At 42.0% G+C, this 20503-nt stretch overlaps 1 protein-coding gene and 1 non-coding gene across 2 annotated transcripts in view; one reads left to right on the top strand and one right to left on the bottom strand.

Annotated features, from left to right (window-relative positions):
• The first annotated feature begins 3555 nt into the window (after positions 1-3555).
• Positions 3556-7243, top strand: LOC106580234 (uncharacterized). The gene is made up of 5 exons (XR_006760860.1): positions 3556-3904; positions 4047-4162; positions 4747-4959; positions 6985-7071; positions 7192-7243. It is a non-coding gene; the product is annotated as an uncharacterized protein (transcript).
• A 1269-nt stretch (positions 7244-8512) lies between these two features.
• LOC106580107 (unconventional myosin-Ih) overlaps positions 8513-20503 on the bottom strand; it is a 46406-nt gene continuing 34415 nt past the window's right edge. The window contains 7 exon segments of the mRNA XM_045702967.1: positions 8513-9846; positions 10468-10567; positions 10742-10839; positions 11100-11170; positions 11425-11560; positions 11780-11835; positions 15647-15740. Coding sequence (XP_045558923.1) covers positions 9820-9846; positions 10468-10567; positions 10742-10839; positions 11100-11170; positions 11425-11560; positions 11780-11835; positions 15647-15740 — 582 coding nt within the window. The 3' untranslated portion in view covers positions 8513-9819.

Below are 20503 nucleotides of genomic sequence, written 5' to 3'. Positions count from 1 at the left end.
CAGAAGGGGGAAAGGAGAAGATTAATTGTGTGTCGTCTGCATAGCAATGATAGGAGAGACCATGTGAGGATATGACAGAGCCAAGTGACTTGGTGTATAGCGAGAATAGGAGAGGGCCTAGAACAGAGCCCTGGGGGACACCAGTGGTGAGAGCGCATGGTGCGGAGACAGATTCTCTCCACACCACCTGGTAGGAGCGACCTGTCAGGTAGGACGCAATCCAAGCGTGGGCCGCGCCGGAGATGCCCAACTCGGAGAGGGTGGAGAGGAGGATCTGATGGTTCACAGTATCAAAGGCAGCAGATAGGTCTAGAAGGATGAGAGCAGAGGAGAGAGAGTTAGCTTTAGCAGTGCGGAGAGCCTCCGTGACACAGAGAAGAGCAGTCTCAGTTGAATGCCCAGTCTTGAAACCTGACTGATTAGGATCAAGAAGGTCATTCTGAGAGAGATAGCAGGAGAGCTGGCCAAGGACGGCACGTTCAAGAGTTTTGGAGAGAAAAGAAAGAAGGGATACTGGTCTGTAGTTGTTGACATCGGAGGGATCGAGTGTAGGTTTTTTCAGAAGGGGTGCAACTCTCGCTCTCTTGAAGACGGAAGGGACGTAGCCAGCGGTCAAGGATGAGTTGATGAGCGAGGTGAGGAAGGGGAGAAGGTCTCCGGAAATGGTCTGGAGAAGAGAGGAGGGATAGGGTCAAGTGGGCAGGTTGTTGGGCGGCCGGCCGTCACAAGACGCGAGATTTCATCTGGAGAGAGAGGGGAGAAAGAGGTCAAAGCACAGGGTAGGGCAGTGTGAGCAGGACCAGCGGTGTCGTTTGACTTAGCAAACGAGGATCGGATATCGTCAACCTTCTTTTCAAAATGGTTGACGAAGTCATCCGCAGAGAGGGAGGAGGGGGGGGAGGGGGAGGAGGATTCAGGAGGGAGGAGAAGGTAGCAAAGAGCTTCCTAGGGTTAGAGGCAGATGCTTGGAATTTAGAGTGGTAGAAAGTGGCTTTAGCAGCAGAGACAGAAGAGGAGAATGTAGAGAGGAGTGAGTGAAAGGATGCCAGGTCCGCAGGGAGGCGAGTTTTCCTCCATTTCCGCTCGGCTGCCCGGAGCCCTGTTCTGTGAGCTCGTAGTGAGTCGTCAAGCAACGGAGCAGGAGGGGAGGACCGAGCCGGCCTGGAGGATAGGGGACAGAGAAAATCAAAGGATGCAGAAAGGGAGGAGAGGAGGGTTGAGGAGGCAGAATCAGGAGATAGGTTGGAGAAGGTTTGAGCAGAGGGAAGAGATGATAGGATGGAAGAGGAGAGAGTAGCGGGAGAGAGAGAGCGAAGGTTGGGACGGCGCAATACCATCCGAGTAGGGGCAGAGTGAGAAGTGTTGGATGAGAGCAAGAGGGAAAAGGATACAAGGTAGTGGTCGGAGATTTGGAGGGGAGTTGCAATGAGATTAGTGGAAGAACAGCATCTAGTAAAGATGAGGTCAAGCGTATTGCCTGCCTTGTGAGTAGGGGGGGAAGGTGAGAGGGTGAGGTCAAAAGAGGAGAGGAGTGGAAAGAAGGAGGCAGAGAGGAATGAGTCAAAGGTAGACGTGGGGAGGTTAAAGTCACCCAGAACTGTGAGAGGTGAGCCATCCTCAGGAAAGGAACTTATCAAGGCGTCAAGCTCATTGATGAACTCTCCAAGGGAACCTGGAGGGCGATAAATGATAAGGATGTTAAGCTTGAAAGGGCTGGTAACTGTGACAGCATGGAATTCAAATGAGGAGATAGACAGATGGGTCAGGGGAGAAAGAGAGAATGTCCACTTGGGAGAGATGAGGATTCCAGTGCCACCACCCCGCTGGCTCGATGCTCTAGGGGTATGCGAGAACATGTGGGCAGACGAAGAGAGAGCAGTAGGAGTAGCAGTGTTATCTGTGGTAATCCATGTTTCCGTCAGCGCCAGGAAGTCTAGGGACTGGAGGGTAGCATAGGCTGAGATGAACTCAGCCTTGTTGGCTGCAGACCGGCAGTTCCAGAGGCTGCCGGAGACCTGGAACTCCACGTGGGTCGTGCGCGCTGGGACCACCAGGTTGGAGTTGCAGCGGCCACGCGGTGTGAAGCGTTTGTATGGCCTGTGCAGAGAGGAGAGAACAGGGATAGACAGACACATAGTTGACAAGCTACAGAAGTGTTGTTTCTTGTATTATTGTCTCCTGTGTCTTTAGAGAACTGTTTCACTTTGATATCCTTTTTCTTCTGTCCTGATTTTCTCTTTCTTTTCTTCTGTTAACTAGATATTCTTTGTTGTTCTTCGTTAGCTAGCTAGCTTCTTCCAAAAGAGTCCCTAGCAACTGCTTAGCAACTGGTAAACAATTCAGCTAGCTAAGATAACTACAATTTTATGAAAAATAGTTATTTTTCAAAAGCCTATCTTCTTTGTTTGTTGCTTGTTTTTTCTCCTATTCAGTCTTGCAGTTTTCTTTTGCTTTTTTCCGATGTACTTCACTCTAAAAACCATGTAAATTTCAATATTTGTAGGAGCTCATTTTTCAGCTGCTGCTGCTCATAGATGACCTGGAGCCAGTGGGTTTGGCAACGAATATGTAGTGAGGGCCAGCCAACGAGAGCATACAGGTCACAGTGGTGGGTAGTAAGTATATGGGGCTTTAGTAACAAAACGGATGGCACTGTAACAGACTACATCCAATTTGTTGAGTAGAGTGTTGGAGGCTATTTTTTAAATGACATCGCCAAAGTCAAGGATCGGTAGGATAGTCAGTTTTATGAGGGTATGTTTGGCAGCATGAGTGAAGGAGGCTTTGTTGCGAAATAGGAAGCCGAAATCTAGATTTAATTTTGGATTGGAGATGCTAAATATGAGTCTGGAAGGAGAGTTTAGAAGTGTGCAGAAGGGCATGAGACAAAGGAATGTGTAGCATTGGGGAAAGTAGTGGTATGCGTTAATTGTAGGGGTGCCCATGGGGCTTGGGATCAGAAATGTCCCGTGCCAGAGAGGCAGATTGAGGTTTCCAGGGTTAGAGTAGAGCAGAAGTTGTCATATGCTGAGGCAGTGAAGAAAGTAGAGGAATATGTGTCAAGGGGAGGGGATGCTGAGAGGAGTGGTGTGAGTAGTAGATCTGTACCGGTTACGAGGGATAGGCCAACAAGTGATATATGTTTCAGTAAGATTGGATTTTTGGCATTTATAGCAATGGTTATCAACTGTACTGCAGGGATGGAATATAACTCACAGAAAATTGAGGTTGTGGTGGCAGCTGCAGAGAGGTATTTGGGTGTGCGAGACTTGACAGAAAAGTTACAGGGTGTGTTAAGGTGGGGTTGTCCCATCCTTTTAGGTTGTTGGCCTGAAGTAGGACTAAATAGATTTAAATAGTGGAGTAGGGTGGTATTTTTTAACATTATTATTATTTCATTTGAATTTTTTTGTGAGTGTTGTAGATTGTAGGGTATTTATTTATTTATTTATTCAAGCAAAGTATAAGGGAGTTATACTCCAGTCTAGTAGGTGGCGGTAATGCAGCATTTGTTGAATGCAAACCACCGTTAAACATCACATAAGAAGAAGTTCCCCTGGCAAAATACTATTGTCTGGAAGTGGGTGATTCCTGACTCGGGCTGGTGCTAGATTACCTAAATCTGTTGGGGGTGGATATGACTGAATAATGTTATTGTTCTAAATCACATGGTAGTTAGCTAGCACTTTCGGGAATAGAAAACAATTGAATCAATGATCACTCATTTGTCAAATGTGGACATTCTTGTCTCTTTGGCCTAACTTTAGCTAGCCGATTATTTATTAGCTAGTCTTTTTGGTTTAGCCCAGTATTGGACTAAAGGACCTTACATGTTCTGTTTAAAGGGCGAATTGGCCCTGGAAGCCAAATATTCCATCTAAACATGATTCGGTTCTCATTTGCGGTACTGTATGGTTCTTTTATATCACGTCCAAATAATTTCACAAATGCAAAATACACAGTTACTATACATTGTTTTAACAGTTGTCACTGAAAAATACTGTCAGCTTCAACACATTTGTGGCTTCTATTCCATTTACACACAGGTGTTCGGAGATGCAGATGGCTTAGTTAGAACAGGTCGTCCACTGTCTTCCCCGTTTCCATAAACAAGCGCTGTAACATGGAAATATGGCCGTGTGGGAACTCTAACCCTATAAAGGTGTGCACTAATTTAAACTTTTGTTTTTTTTGAAAATGATTTGTCGCTGATTTTAAAGATACGTTCCTTATGTTTCCAAAACCGTACCGCAAGCGATGCGTTTTAACGTTAAGAACGAACGTTGGGGCTCTTTTAACAATACTCCTGCGGCCAACCCCGGCCAGAAGGTATTATCGTCAATAGGCGCTACTATGAATGGGTTATTCTATAGCTAGCTAGCCTGCTAACGTTAGTTACCTGGGAGTCGTCTAGTTATGTCTAGAATATAAAGCTCTGGTTATGTATGTGACCTGTGATCTCGCCAGAACAAAAGTTAGCTGCCATTCGGTGAGTGGAGGGTACGTGGCAGGGAAACTAAGTGGGGAAGACAACCAACTGTGAGAACTGAGAATCAAATTGGTTTTGGGTTAGGCCATAGCAGGTCCTACCTACTGTATCTAGCGAATCCTTTAAGATCTCAAGTCTTGAAGCTTGGGGTCAATGTGGGTTTGAATGGACTGGTTTTCCAAAGTCAACCTGTCCATGCAGCTCATTGTCTTGTTTGTTATCGTGACACTTGACTTGATGTTGTGCCTCCATTACAGGAACAGATGTCAGGAGAGATCGTGGTGAGCTCGGCAGTGCCGGCGGCTACAACCCGACCACCTCCTTCAAGTGCTCCAGTCCCAGCTCCAAGTATGTGAAGCTGAACGTGGGCGGGGCGCTCTACTACACCACCATGCAGACCCTCACCAAGCAGGACACCATGCTCAAGGCCATGTTCAGCGGCGGGATCGAGGTCCTCACAGACAGTGAAGGTACTGTATCTGTCAGACGTCAGTGGCACCACAATGCATGGTTGGAGGGATCCACAGTGTCTGAGTGAGGAGTCTTTGTAACATGCTTCTGTATTTTGCTATCCTGGTCCGAGATCTGTTTGTGCTGTCTTGCCAACTCCTAAATATTCATTGTCAAGAGTCGAGACGAGCATGACAACGAGCCTAGGAGTTGGCTATGGGCATTTCTTGAGGAACAGAGTGATGCTGCATCTCAGCTTTTTCACTTTCAAATGTATGTGAAACAAAAATCAATGATTGCAGAGTTAAACAAACCATAAAACTCTATGCACAATGACTACTTTTAACAATTTCCAGACATTTTTACAAAAACACGTTTACTTTAAGAACAGTGATGGTTTGTGCTCTTGGTGCCATCATTCTGTTATCAAACTTGTGCATCTGCACTGTTCTTTAAGTAAATGTATTAGTAAAATCTTCTGTGGACATTTTTCAAAGTCATCCTTGTGCAAAGAGTTGTATGGTTTGTTTAACATAGCAAACAGTTTTTTGTTTGGGATACATTTTTAAAGCAAGAACTCTGAATCTTAGCATCACTACCATGGAATTGCCCCCATACACTAATTACAAATGAAAGGGGTCTCTAATCTGGTGCTTGTCCCTTTGTAGTGTCATGATGTTGGCCTGTGGGTAAGGTTTATGACCCCCCATAAATACCTTTCTCCCTTCCCCTCTCTCTCTCTGACCCTACTGAAGGACTCTCAAATAGCCTGTGTTAAATATAGAGAGTCTGGGAACATCAAACAAGTTGGGGGAAAGGAACCATATTTCGGTAATAGAACCAGTTGGAAATACACCAGGTACTTAATGAGTATGGATGTCAGTTCGGTTGTCATCTGAGACATTATGACTGATGACAGGACGACATAAACTGTACCTGGGAAAGTCTACACATTCTAGTTATCAGATTCACATGGAATTGTTGTGCAATTTAAGTGTTTGATATTGAAACTGTTTGTTAGGAGATTAAATGTAATTTTAGCTTCCAATTGAGAGAATTGGGTTTTCATAAGGAAAGAGCCCTACTCAATCAGTGGCCCGCCCCTGTGAAGAGACAGGGGTTATAAACGATGAAACACACCCTCCTCCCCTCTCCACTATATAAGCCTTTGACTAAAATGTAACCAGGGGGTTCCGGGTACGTGAGGTCTGAAGCCTCTGCGTTAAAAGGACTAACCTGTCAAGTACAGAACTAAGCCAACCTCGGCGTGAGTTTTGGTTGTGAATGGTATGAACTTTGAACTCTTATTCACTACAGAAGTGATACTTCCTAGCCGTTGCGTTAGCAGCGGCCGCAGTAAACGTGGGCTAGGAAAGGACGGACGACGTATCCAGTATAACACACAACGTATCCAATTTACCACCAGTGACATTTTTCCGAGGACAGGAAGATCTCTGTTGGCCAACACGGCCAGCATCTACGACCAACCTACCGAAGCGCAGCTCAGAGTAAATATTTATTGCATTTTCCTTTTCCAAATGGGCGGTAATTTAGAATGCATAAGATACTGTATTTACGATAGCATAGCTGCAGTCTTTGTTCCTCAGTCTTCCCGCTCTTTCATTCAAGCCCAACCCCCAGGGCCTGGCTGATGAGTGTCAGGCTGCCCTTCGGGTACCCTCACCCTCAAGACTGGTCTTTCCTCCTGTCACACCTCTTTACAGCCTTTTCACACTACTGAGCTGAACCAAATTGCACTGCACTGGCTTGGTCATGCAGCCACCATAGTTGCTTGAATCGTGCAGGAAAGAATCATGTCAAAAGGAAAATATCAGCGCCAGTATGGTTTTGGTCGGCACAATGGTGTGAAATAGTCTAAGTCTCATCCCTACACCCACACTCTGCCTTTGTCTAGCTCTACTTCCTCCCGCTGCCTCTACCTACTACAAATAGACCATTACTTGCCCAGCCAACTCACCCAATCTGTTGGAGGACCTATGTCCAAATTATGACTCATGTTTTTATTTTTTTTATTGGTGTTCTAGAACAAAGAGTCGTACGAGCCGTTCTGTAAACTTCCCCTGGTGACATCATCGAAGGAAGAACAGAGACTCATTGCCACCTCTAGTAAGGTATTGTTGGCTGAGTCAGGCATCAGAGTGAAGTACACGTCCAGTATTTACTGGGGAAGATCCAGTCTCACATATTGAATATTTACTGACATCTTCCTCTGTTGTTTTGTCTCTACACAGGCTACTGTCAAACTGTTATACAACAGAAGCAACAATAAATACTCATACACCAGGTGAGACTCTTACATCTATAAAGACAGATTGTCGGTAAATTGTGGTTCAGTTGAAGTCGGAAGTTTACATACACCTTAGCCAAAGACATTTAAACTCAGTTTTTCACAATTCTTGACATTTAGTCCTAGTAAAAATTCCCTGTCTTAGGTCCGTTAGGATCACCACTTTATTTTAAGAATGTAAAATGTCAGAATAATAATAGAGAATTATTTATTTCAGCTTTTATTTCTTTCATCACATTCCCAGTGGGTCAGAATTTTACATCCACTCAATTAGTATTTGGTAGCATTGCCTTTAAATTGTTTAACTTGGGTCAAACTTTTCCGGTTGCCTTCCACAAGCTTCCCACAATAAGTTGAGTGAATTTTGGCCCATTCCTCCTGATAGAGCTGGTGTAACTGAGTCAGGTTTGTAGGCCTCCTTGCTCGCACATGCTTTTTCAGTTCTGCCCACAAATTTTCTATGGGATTGAGGTCAGGGCTTTGTGATGGCCACTCTAATACCTTGACTTTGTTGTCCTTAAGCCATTTTGCCACAACTTTGGAAGTATGCTTGGTGTCATTGTCCATTTGGAAGACCCATTTATTTGCGACCAAGCTTTAACTTCCTGACTGATGTCTTGAGATGTTGCTTCAATATATCCACATAATTTTCCATCCTCGTGATGCCATCTATTTTGTGAAGTGCACCAGTCCCTCCTGCAGCAAAGCACCCCCACAACATGATGCTGCCACCCCCGTGCTTCACAGTTGGGATGGTGTGCTTCGGGTTGCAAGCCTCTCCCTTTTTTTCTCCAAACATAATGATGGTCATTATTGCCAAACAGTTCTATTTTTGTTTCATGCACAAAGTAGATGGCAGTCAATCAGGTGTTCTACAATAAGTCCACTAGGGGGCAGTATTGAATCAGATGATGTCATTGTAGACAGTCGCTGCTCGCAGCCTTTCATATGTTCTATCAATTTCCAACGATTTTCATAGCATTTTTTTATTCACCCTATTGAATATCAGTCAATATTTAGTCGATTAAACAGATATCATACAATAGAGTACCTTTACTCTCACGCAACCTCTTTTTAATTAATTAGATTTCCCATTTAACCCAATGTCCCTTCTTGCCAGTGATTGCTTACAAGGGAAGAACTTGAGCTGTGAAGTGTTATCCGGGTTGATTGAATGCTGGAGCTCCAAGGCTGAAAAGAATGGTTGAAACTAAAGCTCCCCCCCTCCAAGGAGGAGAGCTCTCTCCTACAAGCTTTTAACAGATCATTTAGACCTGCCCCTCATCAGGGTATTCATTAATAAGGAATGTAACTGTATGTCCACATGTGCTCTCTTTTAGGAAACAATACTTGTAAAGACATCTGTCTACAGATGTAAAACATTTAAATGCGGTACCTTATCAAATAAATTAAAGAGTTCTACAATGTTGTGATTTGTTTTATTTTTCTAATTTCATTTGAATGTTGGTTGAAGAACAAAATTATGATACACATCCTGACAGTTTGCTATAGTACAAAAATATATAATGTACTGTTTGAGAGTATTACACTTTACTCTGAATTCAACAACAGTGTAATGTGAATATAGTACTTACATCTGAAATACTAAACCAGCAGACACATAAGGCTCCCTTAGCCTTGAAATCACAAACACAAATGAATTGAAATATACGAGTGTGTGGTAGATCATAGGCATGACACAGGTTTGTGCTTTTCTTGGGTCCCTTAAAGAGATTCTCCGGTACTTTTATATACTTATTAGTCAGTATGAAAGTAGCGCTCATGAGCCAAAAGTGGTATATGTCACATATTGTTTGTGCACGACGTCATTTCTCTTTCTCTGCTGTGTCCACTGAGCCGTTGGGCCCACCCTGCAACTTTGTTGGATAACACTGGGCAGGTCTCTTGAGCTGTCACTCAAATGCAAGCTCATTGGCTAGAACTTAAATTGCTAGGTGGCTGTCCATGTGAGGATACATTTAGGGAAAATTGCGCAGCACAGCTTTAAGAAAAGTCGCTTTCAAACTAGGAATTTCTTGGCTAATTGAGGTAAGACAGTAATTCTGCTCATAGATGATTCATGTATGAATTACAAATTGACACATTCAGCCCAATGTGTAGGTTTAAAAAATACTTTCTTAGTCGCCAAAGTACCGGAGCATGTCTTTAAATGAACACTTGGTTGGCTCCAGTCAATTCTCTCACACAGGATTGGTGCATAAGAAGAACTGAAATATATTTTCTTAAGAGCTCTGCCTGATTGACATTAAATAAATTGATTCAATGGTTTGTACATTAGTAGTTTCGGGTTTTCTGAAAGCAACAGCTGTAGGTATTTTGTGGGTGTTCATCATTAACAAAAACCAGCCTGATCACAGATTTGTTTGTGGGGTCTTGCAACTGGCTCTTGAGTTTGTGCACAACACAAACAGATCTGGAATCAGGCAATACAAGAGCAGAATTCTTGGTCTAATCCAGATGTGTCTGGTCAGTCAGTGGCCAGGTGGTCAGTCTCCTGGGAGCCTGTCCATCCTCTCCTTAGTGTGTCTCTATGTCCTGGACCCTGCACAGGTCATCGAGCCCTGGTCCGAGTGGAAACCTAGAGTGACGAATATGTCATTCGTTCAGCCTGCATGTGTTGATCACCTGTATTGTGTTAATTAGGGGATGTAACGGAAAACATTTGAAAACCCTTGCAAGTAAATGAAATATTCCTATTGGACATGGTAGTCCCTCTTTGTTTCAGTCCATTTTCTTCCGTTTGGTGCCTAATGAACGCGATCCTGGAGCTGCCTGCTGCAAAAATGACCTTTTTGTATGGTTCACAGTATGTCCATAACACAAGGTAGTGCATGTCCTCATAAAAACCATACAATAACTGCATCTTACTCCAAACATTTGTTAACGTTTCCTATGTTTGATATCATATCAATGCGATCACAGTCATTTCAATATTTGTTTGTCTGTTCTGTGTATAATGCCACTGGGAAGCCAAAGGAAACGTTCTACTTTATGTGGATAATAAAAACAAAATGTCTTCTTCTAGCAGCTAAAATAAAAGTCAGCAGAAATCATGTGATTCTAACCAGCTGTGCACGAGCCTGGTCCCAGATCTGAGGCAAATTACATGGCAATGGCCATAGGAGTTGGCAAGACAGCACAAACAGGTCTGGGAACAGGCAACCAGGCCCCTCTCAGTAGCAGTAACAGCATCACTCACCACCATGAGATGTCCATTCTTGTCCTTGTACACCATGGGCTCCTGGCCACTGCTGAATTCCACAATGCCCTCTTTCCCTGCCTGCATCTGAAACTTGATGCTAGAAAATAACCACATACCATAGTCATATTCACCCAGGACTCCTTGGAAAACACTGGCAAGTGTTACTGAGTGGACTATCCTAAATGAAATAACATTCATAAGTAAGCTCATCTGGCCCCTTGATCTATCCGACTATAACTCCCAGAATCAATCCTGTCAGCCACAGCCTTACCTGCCCTGGACCACATTGATGGTGCTCTGCTTGTTGGCAACCACGCTGAGTTTGGTCAACACTTCAAACAGGTGGTCACACTGCATGATTAGGTCCCCCTGAACACACACGAGGTCAGGACACATTGGATAGCATTAGAGCTGTGTCCGAAAGGGCATTATATTCCCTGTATAGTGCAATACTTTTGACCAGGGCACGTAGTGCACTATATGTAATAGGGGGCCATTTTGGATGCACATCGGATTCCATTTTGAGCGTATCCTGGTTAGAATCACTTGAATAACAGAGGCACTACACAGACATTACCAAGCTATTATACTATATGTTGTGTGAGTGTGTGGATACCGTGTCCCCCTACCTTCTGCTTATCGTCTTCACTTGCAATATGGAAAATGATGATGCCATCACTCAAGGTACTGACCGACACACCTGTAATCGAGTAAGCAGCACTCACACAGGTCAGTAAACTTTAAAACCAAATCTATTCTATACACCCAGTATTTATCCACATTAGTCTCATTGGGAAGAATCCTAACTTCCACTTAAGTAGAATTTTCACCTAGTAATCCATTGTGAAAATGTGACTGAAATGGAAGTTAAGATTCGTCTCATTGAGATCAAATCCATTTTGCAAGAGAGATCAGACAAGCTAGAACCCCATCCATAGCATGCTGGATGCTCACCGTTCAGAGTAGTGTACAGCACTCTCTGCTTGACCTTGGCATCATCCACCACATAGGCAGCAGTCTGTGTGAGGATGAGCTGCCGAGGTCGGGCTTTAAACCCATTCCTGTCATACTTCACTATTGGTATGCTGTACTGCAAAGCGAGAGAGAGGAAAGATGGTGGGACAGGGAAGAGAGAGAGAGAGAAGAGAGATGGTGTAAGAGTAAGAGAGGGAGAGAGACAGAAAGATAAATAGAGAGAGAGAGAGGGAGCAGGAGAGAAAAAGAGAGAAAATATTTTTAAGTGATTGAAACAATCTTTCTATGAGTTTTAAGTGCCAAGGACACACTGCAACACAAGTGTCTTGATTACCTTGATTCCTTCATGGCGAATCATCTGCAGGACCTTCATATTTATGTCCTGTTCACCTGAAAATAGAACATAGTGCAAAATGTGGCATTTGACTCTAAAATACGAGTTTAAGTAAGACACCACATAATACACAGATACTATCCACGACTACAAGGGTTTCCAAACTTTTTTGGCCCACGACCCCATTTTGATATCTGAAAATTCCCGCGACCCCAACCTGGTGAAAAAAAAAAAAATGTAATTAACAGCCGATGTTAACTTGTTTATTTGGGGCTATGGCAGTCAATTGAAAAACATTCTAACAGTGTTTCTGATTGTCTTTTTAACTCACCATCACATTTTAATGTGGGGCTATGACAGTCAATTGAAAATTAGTCTGACAAAGTCTCTTATCTCACCACCACTAAGGAGATGGGTGTGCTTGATGGGTGTGCTTGATGGGTGTCGTGTCGGAGTTTCTCAAAGTCAAGGGGCGTAGTCAACAGTGCGCACCTCATCTCTGAGGTCACATCCAAACTGGATCAATATTTGGTTTAATGCAGGAGAGAGCACTGAATCCAGCTTCACACAGATTTGAGCTGGTGAAGGGTAGCCTACCACCAGTTGTATGGTGTTTTTAAGACAACTGGGAACTCGAGGTCAAATTATGACGTTAGTGATCTTCAGGTCGGAAAGTCAGAGCTCTAGAAAGAGGCCCGAGGTCCCGAGTTGGAATTCCGAGTTGGATGACCGTTAAAAAAAAAATCCCAGTCGGAGCTCGTTTCTTTCCGAGTTCCCAGTTGTCTTGAACGCACTAAAGTCAGAGATTTCCGAGTTCCCAGTTGTTTTGAATGCGACATAAATGCTCAGAGGGAAACGGCAGGGTATTCCCGTTGAGGCAGGAACCAAAACTCCTCTGCAGTGACCCGTAAATGCATTCGGTCACATGACAGCTCAATCAGCTGTTCGATTCCACTTACCCGCATGTCAGCAGAGCCAGGATCACATTGAAACAGATTGGGAAGTACATTGGCAAGAAAAAGTATGTGAACCCTTTGGAGTTACCTGGACTTCTGCATAAATTGGTCATAAAATTTGATCTGATCTTCATCTAAGTCACAACAATAGACAAACACAGTCTGCTTAAACTATGAAATAACACACATAGAAATAACACACATAGAATCATGTATTAACCAAAAAAGTGTTGAACAAATCAAAATATATTTTATATTTCAGATTCTTCAAAGTAGCCACCCTTTGCCTTGATGACAGCTTTGCACACTCTTGTCTTCATGAGGTAGTCACCTGTAATGCATTTCAATTAACAGGTGTGCCTTGTTAAAAGTTAATATGTGGAATTTCTTTCCTTCTTAATGCGTTTGAGCCAATCAGTTGAGTTGTCACAAGATAGGGGTGGTATACAGAAGATAGCCCTATTTAGTAAAATACCAAGTCCATATTATGGCAAGAACAGCTCAAATAAGCAAAGAGAAATGACAGTCAATCATTATTTTAAGACATGAAGGTCAGTCAATTCGGAAAATTTCAAGGACTTTGAAAGTTTCTTCAAGTGCAGTCGCAAAAACCGTCAAGCGCTATGATGAAACTGGCTCTTATGAGGACCGCCACAGGAAAGGATGACCCAGAGTTACCTCTGCTGCAGAGGATGAGTTCATTAGAGTTAACTGTACCTCAGATTGCAGCCCAAATAAATGCTTCACAGAGTTCAAGTAACAGACACATCTCAACATCTACTGTTCAGAGGAGACTATGTGAATCAGGCCTTCATGTTTGAATTGCTGCAAAGAAACCTCTACTAAAGGACACCAATAAGAAGAAGAGACTTGCTAGGGCCAAGTAACACGAGCACTGTCAGTGATTTATTTAGAAAACACTTAACCAACATGGTTACCACAGCATTCTGCAGGGATACACCATCCCATCTGGTTTGTGTTTATTTTTTATTTATTTAACTAGGTAAGTCAGTTAAGAACAAATTCTTATTTACAATGATGGCCTAGGAACAGTGGGTTAACTGCCTTGTTCAGGGGCAGAACAACAGATTTTTACCTTGTCAGCTCAAGGATTCAATCTAGCAACCTTTCGGTTACTGGCCCAATGCTCTAACCACTAGGCTACCTGCTGCTTAGTGGGACTATCATTTGATTTTCAACAGGACAATGACCCAAACACACACCTCCAGGCTGTGTAAGGGCTATTTGACCAAGAAGGAGAGTGATGGAGTGTTGCATCAGAGGACCTGCCCTCCACAATCACCCAACCTCAACCCAATTGAGATGGTTTGGGATGAGTTGGACCGCAGAGTGAAGGAAAAGCAGCCAACAAGTGCTCAGCATACGTGGGAACTCCTTCAAGACTGATGTAAAAGCATTCCTCATGAAGCTGGTTGAGAGAATGCCAAGAGTGTGCATCAAGGAAAAAAGTGGCTACTTTGAAGAATATAGAATATAATATGTTTTGATTTGTTTAACACTTTTTTGGTTACTGTCGCGGATCCCTCTGGAACTTTCATTGCGCACACCTGGCCCCTATTCCCACTGATTGTATTTGTATATATGTGCCCTTTGTTCACCATGGTGCTGTCGATTATAGTTACTATGTCTGTTGGTGCGTGTGAGTAACTGTGCTGTGTGTTTTGGGCTTTCATGCCCTTGTGGATTGTGCAGATGATTACGGATCTCATCCCGTGTGTTAATCATTGTGCGCAAGTGTAATTTATTCGAGGTACTCCTCGCTCCTTTGTTTGGGTTTCAACCCTGTGTTTTTGTTACGTGTTTGTTTGGTCTTTGTCCCCGTGCCTTAAAATGGCACGCCGTAATGTGAGCATAATAAAAAAAACTATTACGCATTCCTGTGCCTGTCTCCCGAGTCTCTTCATGCCAAAGTGACAGTTACTACATGATTCCATACGTGTTATTTCATAGTTCTGATGTCGTCACTATTATTATCAGGAGTTATCATGACTCTATTTGCAACATGTTTACAGCAGGAAGTGCAGAAGTATTTTATTTTTGCTATGACAGATTGTCAAAAATTGACAAACTTTAAACCACTGATTATGACAATGGGGTGAAACTCCTGGACAGCAATTGTGATTGTCCATTCCATATTGTCCATTTTACTTTGACCTGGCCTGCTTTTAGGATTTTTTTCTTTTAGGATAGTTTATTACATAACAACACATTTGTTTTTGTTGGATTTGGCACCATTTAGGTTAGGCTATTTGGTCAGAGAAACCTGCATTGTTTAAAAAGTGTCCATTAGGGATGCACAATATATCGGTGAACATATCGGAATCAGACGATATTAGCTAAAAATGCCAACATCGGTATCGGCCCGATGTCTAGTTTAACGCTGATGTGAAAAACCAATGTCAAAGCTGACGTGCATACCTATATAACGTAGGTACATGACGTAATGACGCCATGTAAAATGTTGCGCTACACCTGCAACACAGCATTCCTAACCTAGCCCACAATGTCTGCTGTGTGGATCAAGCAGTCAACAAGTCGAGCAGTCATTTGAAAGAGTAACAACATTTCAGCGAGACAACTCAAAGGCGAGATCCATTAACGCCAAGATAATGGAATTCATTGCCCTTGACAATCAACCGTTCTCTGTCGTGGGTGATGTTGGCTTTCGCGACTGTGCACTACTGTGCCTAGAAAATAGTAAAAAAATATGAAAACCCCTTGAATAAGTAGGTGTGTCCAAACTTTTGACTGGTACTGTATATATATATATATATATATATATATATATATATATATTGGAAATTCTCCTCCGACCCTATTTTCATATCAGGTGAACCCAGATGGGGTCGCGACCCCTAGTTTGGGAACCGCTGTGCTACTATATACTAACTGATCCTGGTGTCCACATAGGGTTGGGAGACACTCTGTGGGTAGCTGTCCTTCTTGCCCTTGAAGATGACACTGGTGATCCCCTTGAGTTGAAGCTGGGAGGGAGACACAATTAATAAACATCACAAAGATGGAATAACACATTCATGTGATCACAAACATCTGCATAGGCTATACAGGCTATACAAGGTTTAAAAACCTAACTTTTTAGGCCCCTATGCCTACAACACAGTAAATAAAATAAAAAATGTACAGTACTACAACAAAAGTCTGTTGTCTACTATTTCCATGATGTAATGGATAGCAAAAATATAGTTTTTATTTATCTGAGTTCCATTTATCTGCATGTCCAGCACTTAGATTTAACAACAATTTCACATTACATTTAAGTCATTTAGCAGACGCTCTTATCCAGAGCAACTTACAGTGTGAATGCATACATTTCATACATTTTTTTCCGTACTGGTCCCCCGTGGGAATCGAACCCACAACCCTGGCGTTGCAAACAGCATGCTCTACCAACTGAGCCACACGGGACTGTTGATTTCGTGAGTTTGATTCACAAATGTCATTTAAAAAAAATACTGTCCGCCAAAGCAAAAACCTGATCAGAATGAATTTATATGAAGCTGTAAGTACAGAAATTGTTTGCTCAGTGGGAAATTAATATCCAACTCGTCAGTGACAACTTTCAGGAGTTTGGAGTGACAGCAACTATGTGAGTTTATTACTGTATTATAGACACTATGTTCTGGGATTTCCTACGATCTTCTATGTAGAAGAACCCCTTACCTGCTAAAAACTCTTGTGTAGATAGAGCATTTATATGAGAGTCTCATCTTTTCATAGATAGCTTTTAATCGTTTTTAGTAGCTTAACCATTCGGGTGTTTTAGTAAAAAGACCCAGCCCGGAGCCTTTTCGGGATCTGCTCTTGTCTCACAAACACTGCTCTAGCTCAGCCCCCGTTAATCCCAATGGTACAACCCAGAAGTCTGTAGCTCAAGCACACTTTGTGTGTTAAAAGTCCTAAACAGGGGTGGAAGTAACTAATTACAAATACTCTTGTTACTGTAATTGAGTAGCTTTCCCGAGTACTTGTACTTTTTTGAGTATTCTTCTAAGTCAGTAATTACGTTTTTATTTAAGTATGTTTTGAATTAATTTTTGTATTTCGCTACCTTTTTAAAACCATAAGTTACAGACTACAATTTTCTAGGCTATCCATAGTTTATCATGATGTTATGTGGGCTGGAGCCCCTCAAATAAAATGTCACGCATCACGCACCAAACAGGCCTATCCAGTTAGGCCGTGCACACAAACTGAACGATGATGATAGGCAGATTTTCAAAAACGCAAAAATTACTTTGTTAGTCTGACATGTCATGAAGGAGAGTACATTTTTTTTATTTTTTATCAAAGCGGACTCTGAGGAGAGTCAGGAGACAATCCAGACACATACCTAGTGTCTGTGTCTTCTGAAGAAGACAAGGAGGAGAATCCCTGGTCGCATTTCAGTGACCAGTTCTCCTTCAGGTACAAGAGAGGCTATCCTTGCAGCTACAGTAAGTTAGCTAGCTAGCTGCATGGCTAACCAGCACCCGAAAATATTAGCCGTTATTGTGACTAGCACATCATTGTCACTATATGTGGTGGGCTAGGTAACAACATTAGCTAGGCTAACATCAAAAACAAGTGAACTAGCTAGCTATTTAGCTAACATTAGCTTACTTGGTCATGACATATTTAGAGAGATTTAGGATTTTTAGCTATATAATGTACTTAGTCTTGTGTAAATTATGATAATGCTAATCTAAAAGCCAGACTCAGTAAGTATCAAATAGAATGGGTCAAGTTTAATTATTCTTTTATATTTGGTTAGATCACTCAGATGATGTATGAAAGCATAGAATAGCCAAGTATCACATAATTCAATCACATAAAATGTGCAGCCGTTCATGACACATTAATGAGAGTTGAAGTAGGGCTATCATTCATTACATTAACCTTCATGATTGATGTATTCATTCAACATCAGTGTTTCTCACAAATAATGTATTGTCTACACATCAATCTCATTTCATTGAGTGTGTGTCTGCATGTGAAGTGAGAGAGAACAATACATTAATTCATCTTGCATATAACTGTGTGTGTCAACACAATAGCTACAGCTAGACATGGGCTCATCCCATTAGGCAACTTTTTAGATCAGAGAACATCTGACAGACTCATTACAGTCTCAGTATCTGAGAATAATAAGCAGTGGTGATTTTAGCATGTAAATGTTGGTGGGACAAAAAAAATAAATTGGGATGCATGCCAGCAAATCCACTACACTACACAACACAACACTAAACAATACAATAATTGCAAAATAACAGTGACAAATGGTGCCCACAAACTGTTAGGGCCTACATAAAGCTGTCCCAACAGCAGAGTCCCAACAGCAGTCCCAACACCTTACCACTGATACACCTGGCTTTCAACGGAGCCTTGTCTGGCAGCGAAACAGTTCATTCAGCCTCATTTACTGCCTTTTAAAAAAACATAGCTGATATGGCTGACTTGCTTTAACAAATGTGGTTTCTACTGACAATTGAGATGTACAAACTATGGCATAAGGGGAAGACAAGCGGATAAGAGGCAATCCGTTATTTCGATAAAGACATTAATGAGCAAACGACCACGTATGTAGTCAATATAACTATTTGTTCAGCACTTTTGAAATGTACAGCGACAGAATTCAGAACATGGGCCGTTTTTCCAGTGTACTCCCTGTACAACAAGTCAGAACCATAAGATTAATAAAGGGGGCATATAAACAGACAATGAAAGCTCTTACAATATTCGATGATTGCATTTCTCTAAAACAAGTTATAGGCTACATGTGCACAACCAAGTTAGAACAGTAGGTGAAAATAGACCAAATTATTAGGGTGAGGCACATTGAACGCCATTTGGGTCTTTGTGTGTCAAAAAAGATACACGTCATATAACACTATATGACACATTAAATAAGCTTTTAATTTGACACGTGAAATAACACAATTCTACTATAGAATGTTGTGTGTGCTGAATTTGCACGTGCAAGCCAAGCGCCACCACCACTATCAGTAGCACTGTCAAAACTGTACAAAAAAAGTTGGCAAACAAGCACACAACAGCCACGAACGATGTGTTTACAATACCACGTTGGTGAAAATAGACAAATTATTAGGGTGAGGCACATGGGCTACTAACAGCTTACTACACAACATACACTTAGTATTACTTTCTTAGCTACAGTACACATATGTCCCTTGCATATTACATAATTTATGCAGCAGCATACAAGACATTTTTGGACTCACCTTGTGAAGGTGGCGTGGCGGTCCTTTGTGGGAAAATTTTGTCATCAAACTTTGTCATCAAAGTCTGGCATTCTCTGGATTTATGGTGAGAACTCGGGGGAAAAACACAGAGCCACCCCATTGAATAGCAGGCTAACATTAGTGGTTGCATTGCAATGCTTGCAGTTGCCACTGATTCCTTCCAAACGACTCATTGTTGAATTTGTGATTTCCAACTTCTTGTGTAATCTTTATGTCCAATGGCCAATGAGCACTGATGCGTTTTATCTATAATTTCTCTTCATTATTTCTCTTCATATGACAAGGATTAAAAAGGATTTGCTGGTAGATTGTCGACTTGATTCATGATGATGACTACTAGCTAAGACTTTGAAAGTATGACGTTGACATGATCAGTCCAATCAAAGCTACTGTACATATAACGGGATTTGACGTAATTTTATCTGTGGCCAATGACCTTGAGCCTTTTTGAAAGGGCACTTGAAATATAACTATTGCAGGACCCAAGGGGCTGAAATTTTGGATGTCTACACTTACTAAGCACTTAAACTTGGCGATGACGTACTGTCTCCATGAGTGACAGAACACTGAGCCAATCACGACGCAATGCTCCTATTTTCTGCTGGCTCGCCCCACCACCACCACAGAAAGCGCTGAGCTAGGCTGAAACACCTGCATTTCGGAGCTGCCTTACTCAAGAAAACAAAAAAGAGAATACGTGTGTATGCAGCTTTATTTACTGAATGATATATATTATTTAACATTGTTTGTAAACTGATATGACACATATTAATGCCAAAATAACATGCAAAACAGACAAAAAAAGAGTGTGCAAAGCTGTCATCAAGGCAAAGAGTGGCTACTTTGAAGAATCTCAAATATAAAATATATTTTGATTTTTTTAACAATTTTTTGGTTACTACATCATTCCATATGTGTTATTTCATAGTTTTGATGTCTTCACTATTATTCTACAATGTAGAAAATAGTAAAAATAAAGAAAAATCCTTGAATGAGTAGGTGTGTCCAAACTTTTGACTGGTACTGTACATTGTTACAGTTGTTGGTTAGCTACCTAGCTAATTTGAGTTATATTAGCGTAAAAGTGTCGAAACACCTCAAAACAAGACATGGTATCAAGAACAAGATAAAATCTAACTGAAACTATCCACCTACGATTCCCCACATGGCAGCTTCTTGTCATTGTTGCTAGCTATCTGGCCATCCAGAATCACAACAACACAGGACTTCTGCCCCATTGAAGCATTGTTTTCGTGATGTTGTCAGCTAACCCGTCTATAGAGCTAGAGCCTCCATGTGGCAATTTATTAGATATCTCGGCTAGTCAATGGAAGATGGAATTATAATAACAGAACTAAAAGTTAAATGAGAAGGAACGGCTACAACACCAAGAGCCAACAGTGGGCTGCTACTTAATAATCTGAATGGAGTGGAGTTAGCACACAGTTAAAGTTATGTAGCTAGTCTCAATTAGCCTAGCTAACATT

The sequence above is a fragment of the Salmo salar genome, chromosome ssa20 (assembly GCF_905237065.1).
Source record: "Salmo salar chromosome ssa20, Ssal_v3.1, whole genome shotgun sequence".
Classification (NCBI taxonomy): Eukaryota; Metazoa; Chordata; class Actinopteri; order Salmoniformes; family Salmonidae; genus Salmo; species Salmo salar.
This window is presented reverse-complemented; position numbering and strand designations above follow the sequence as displayed.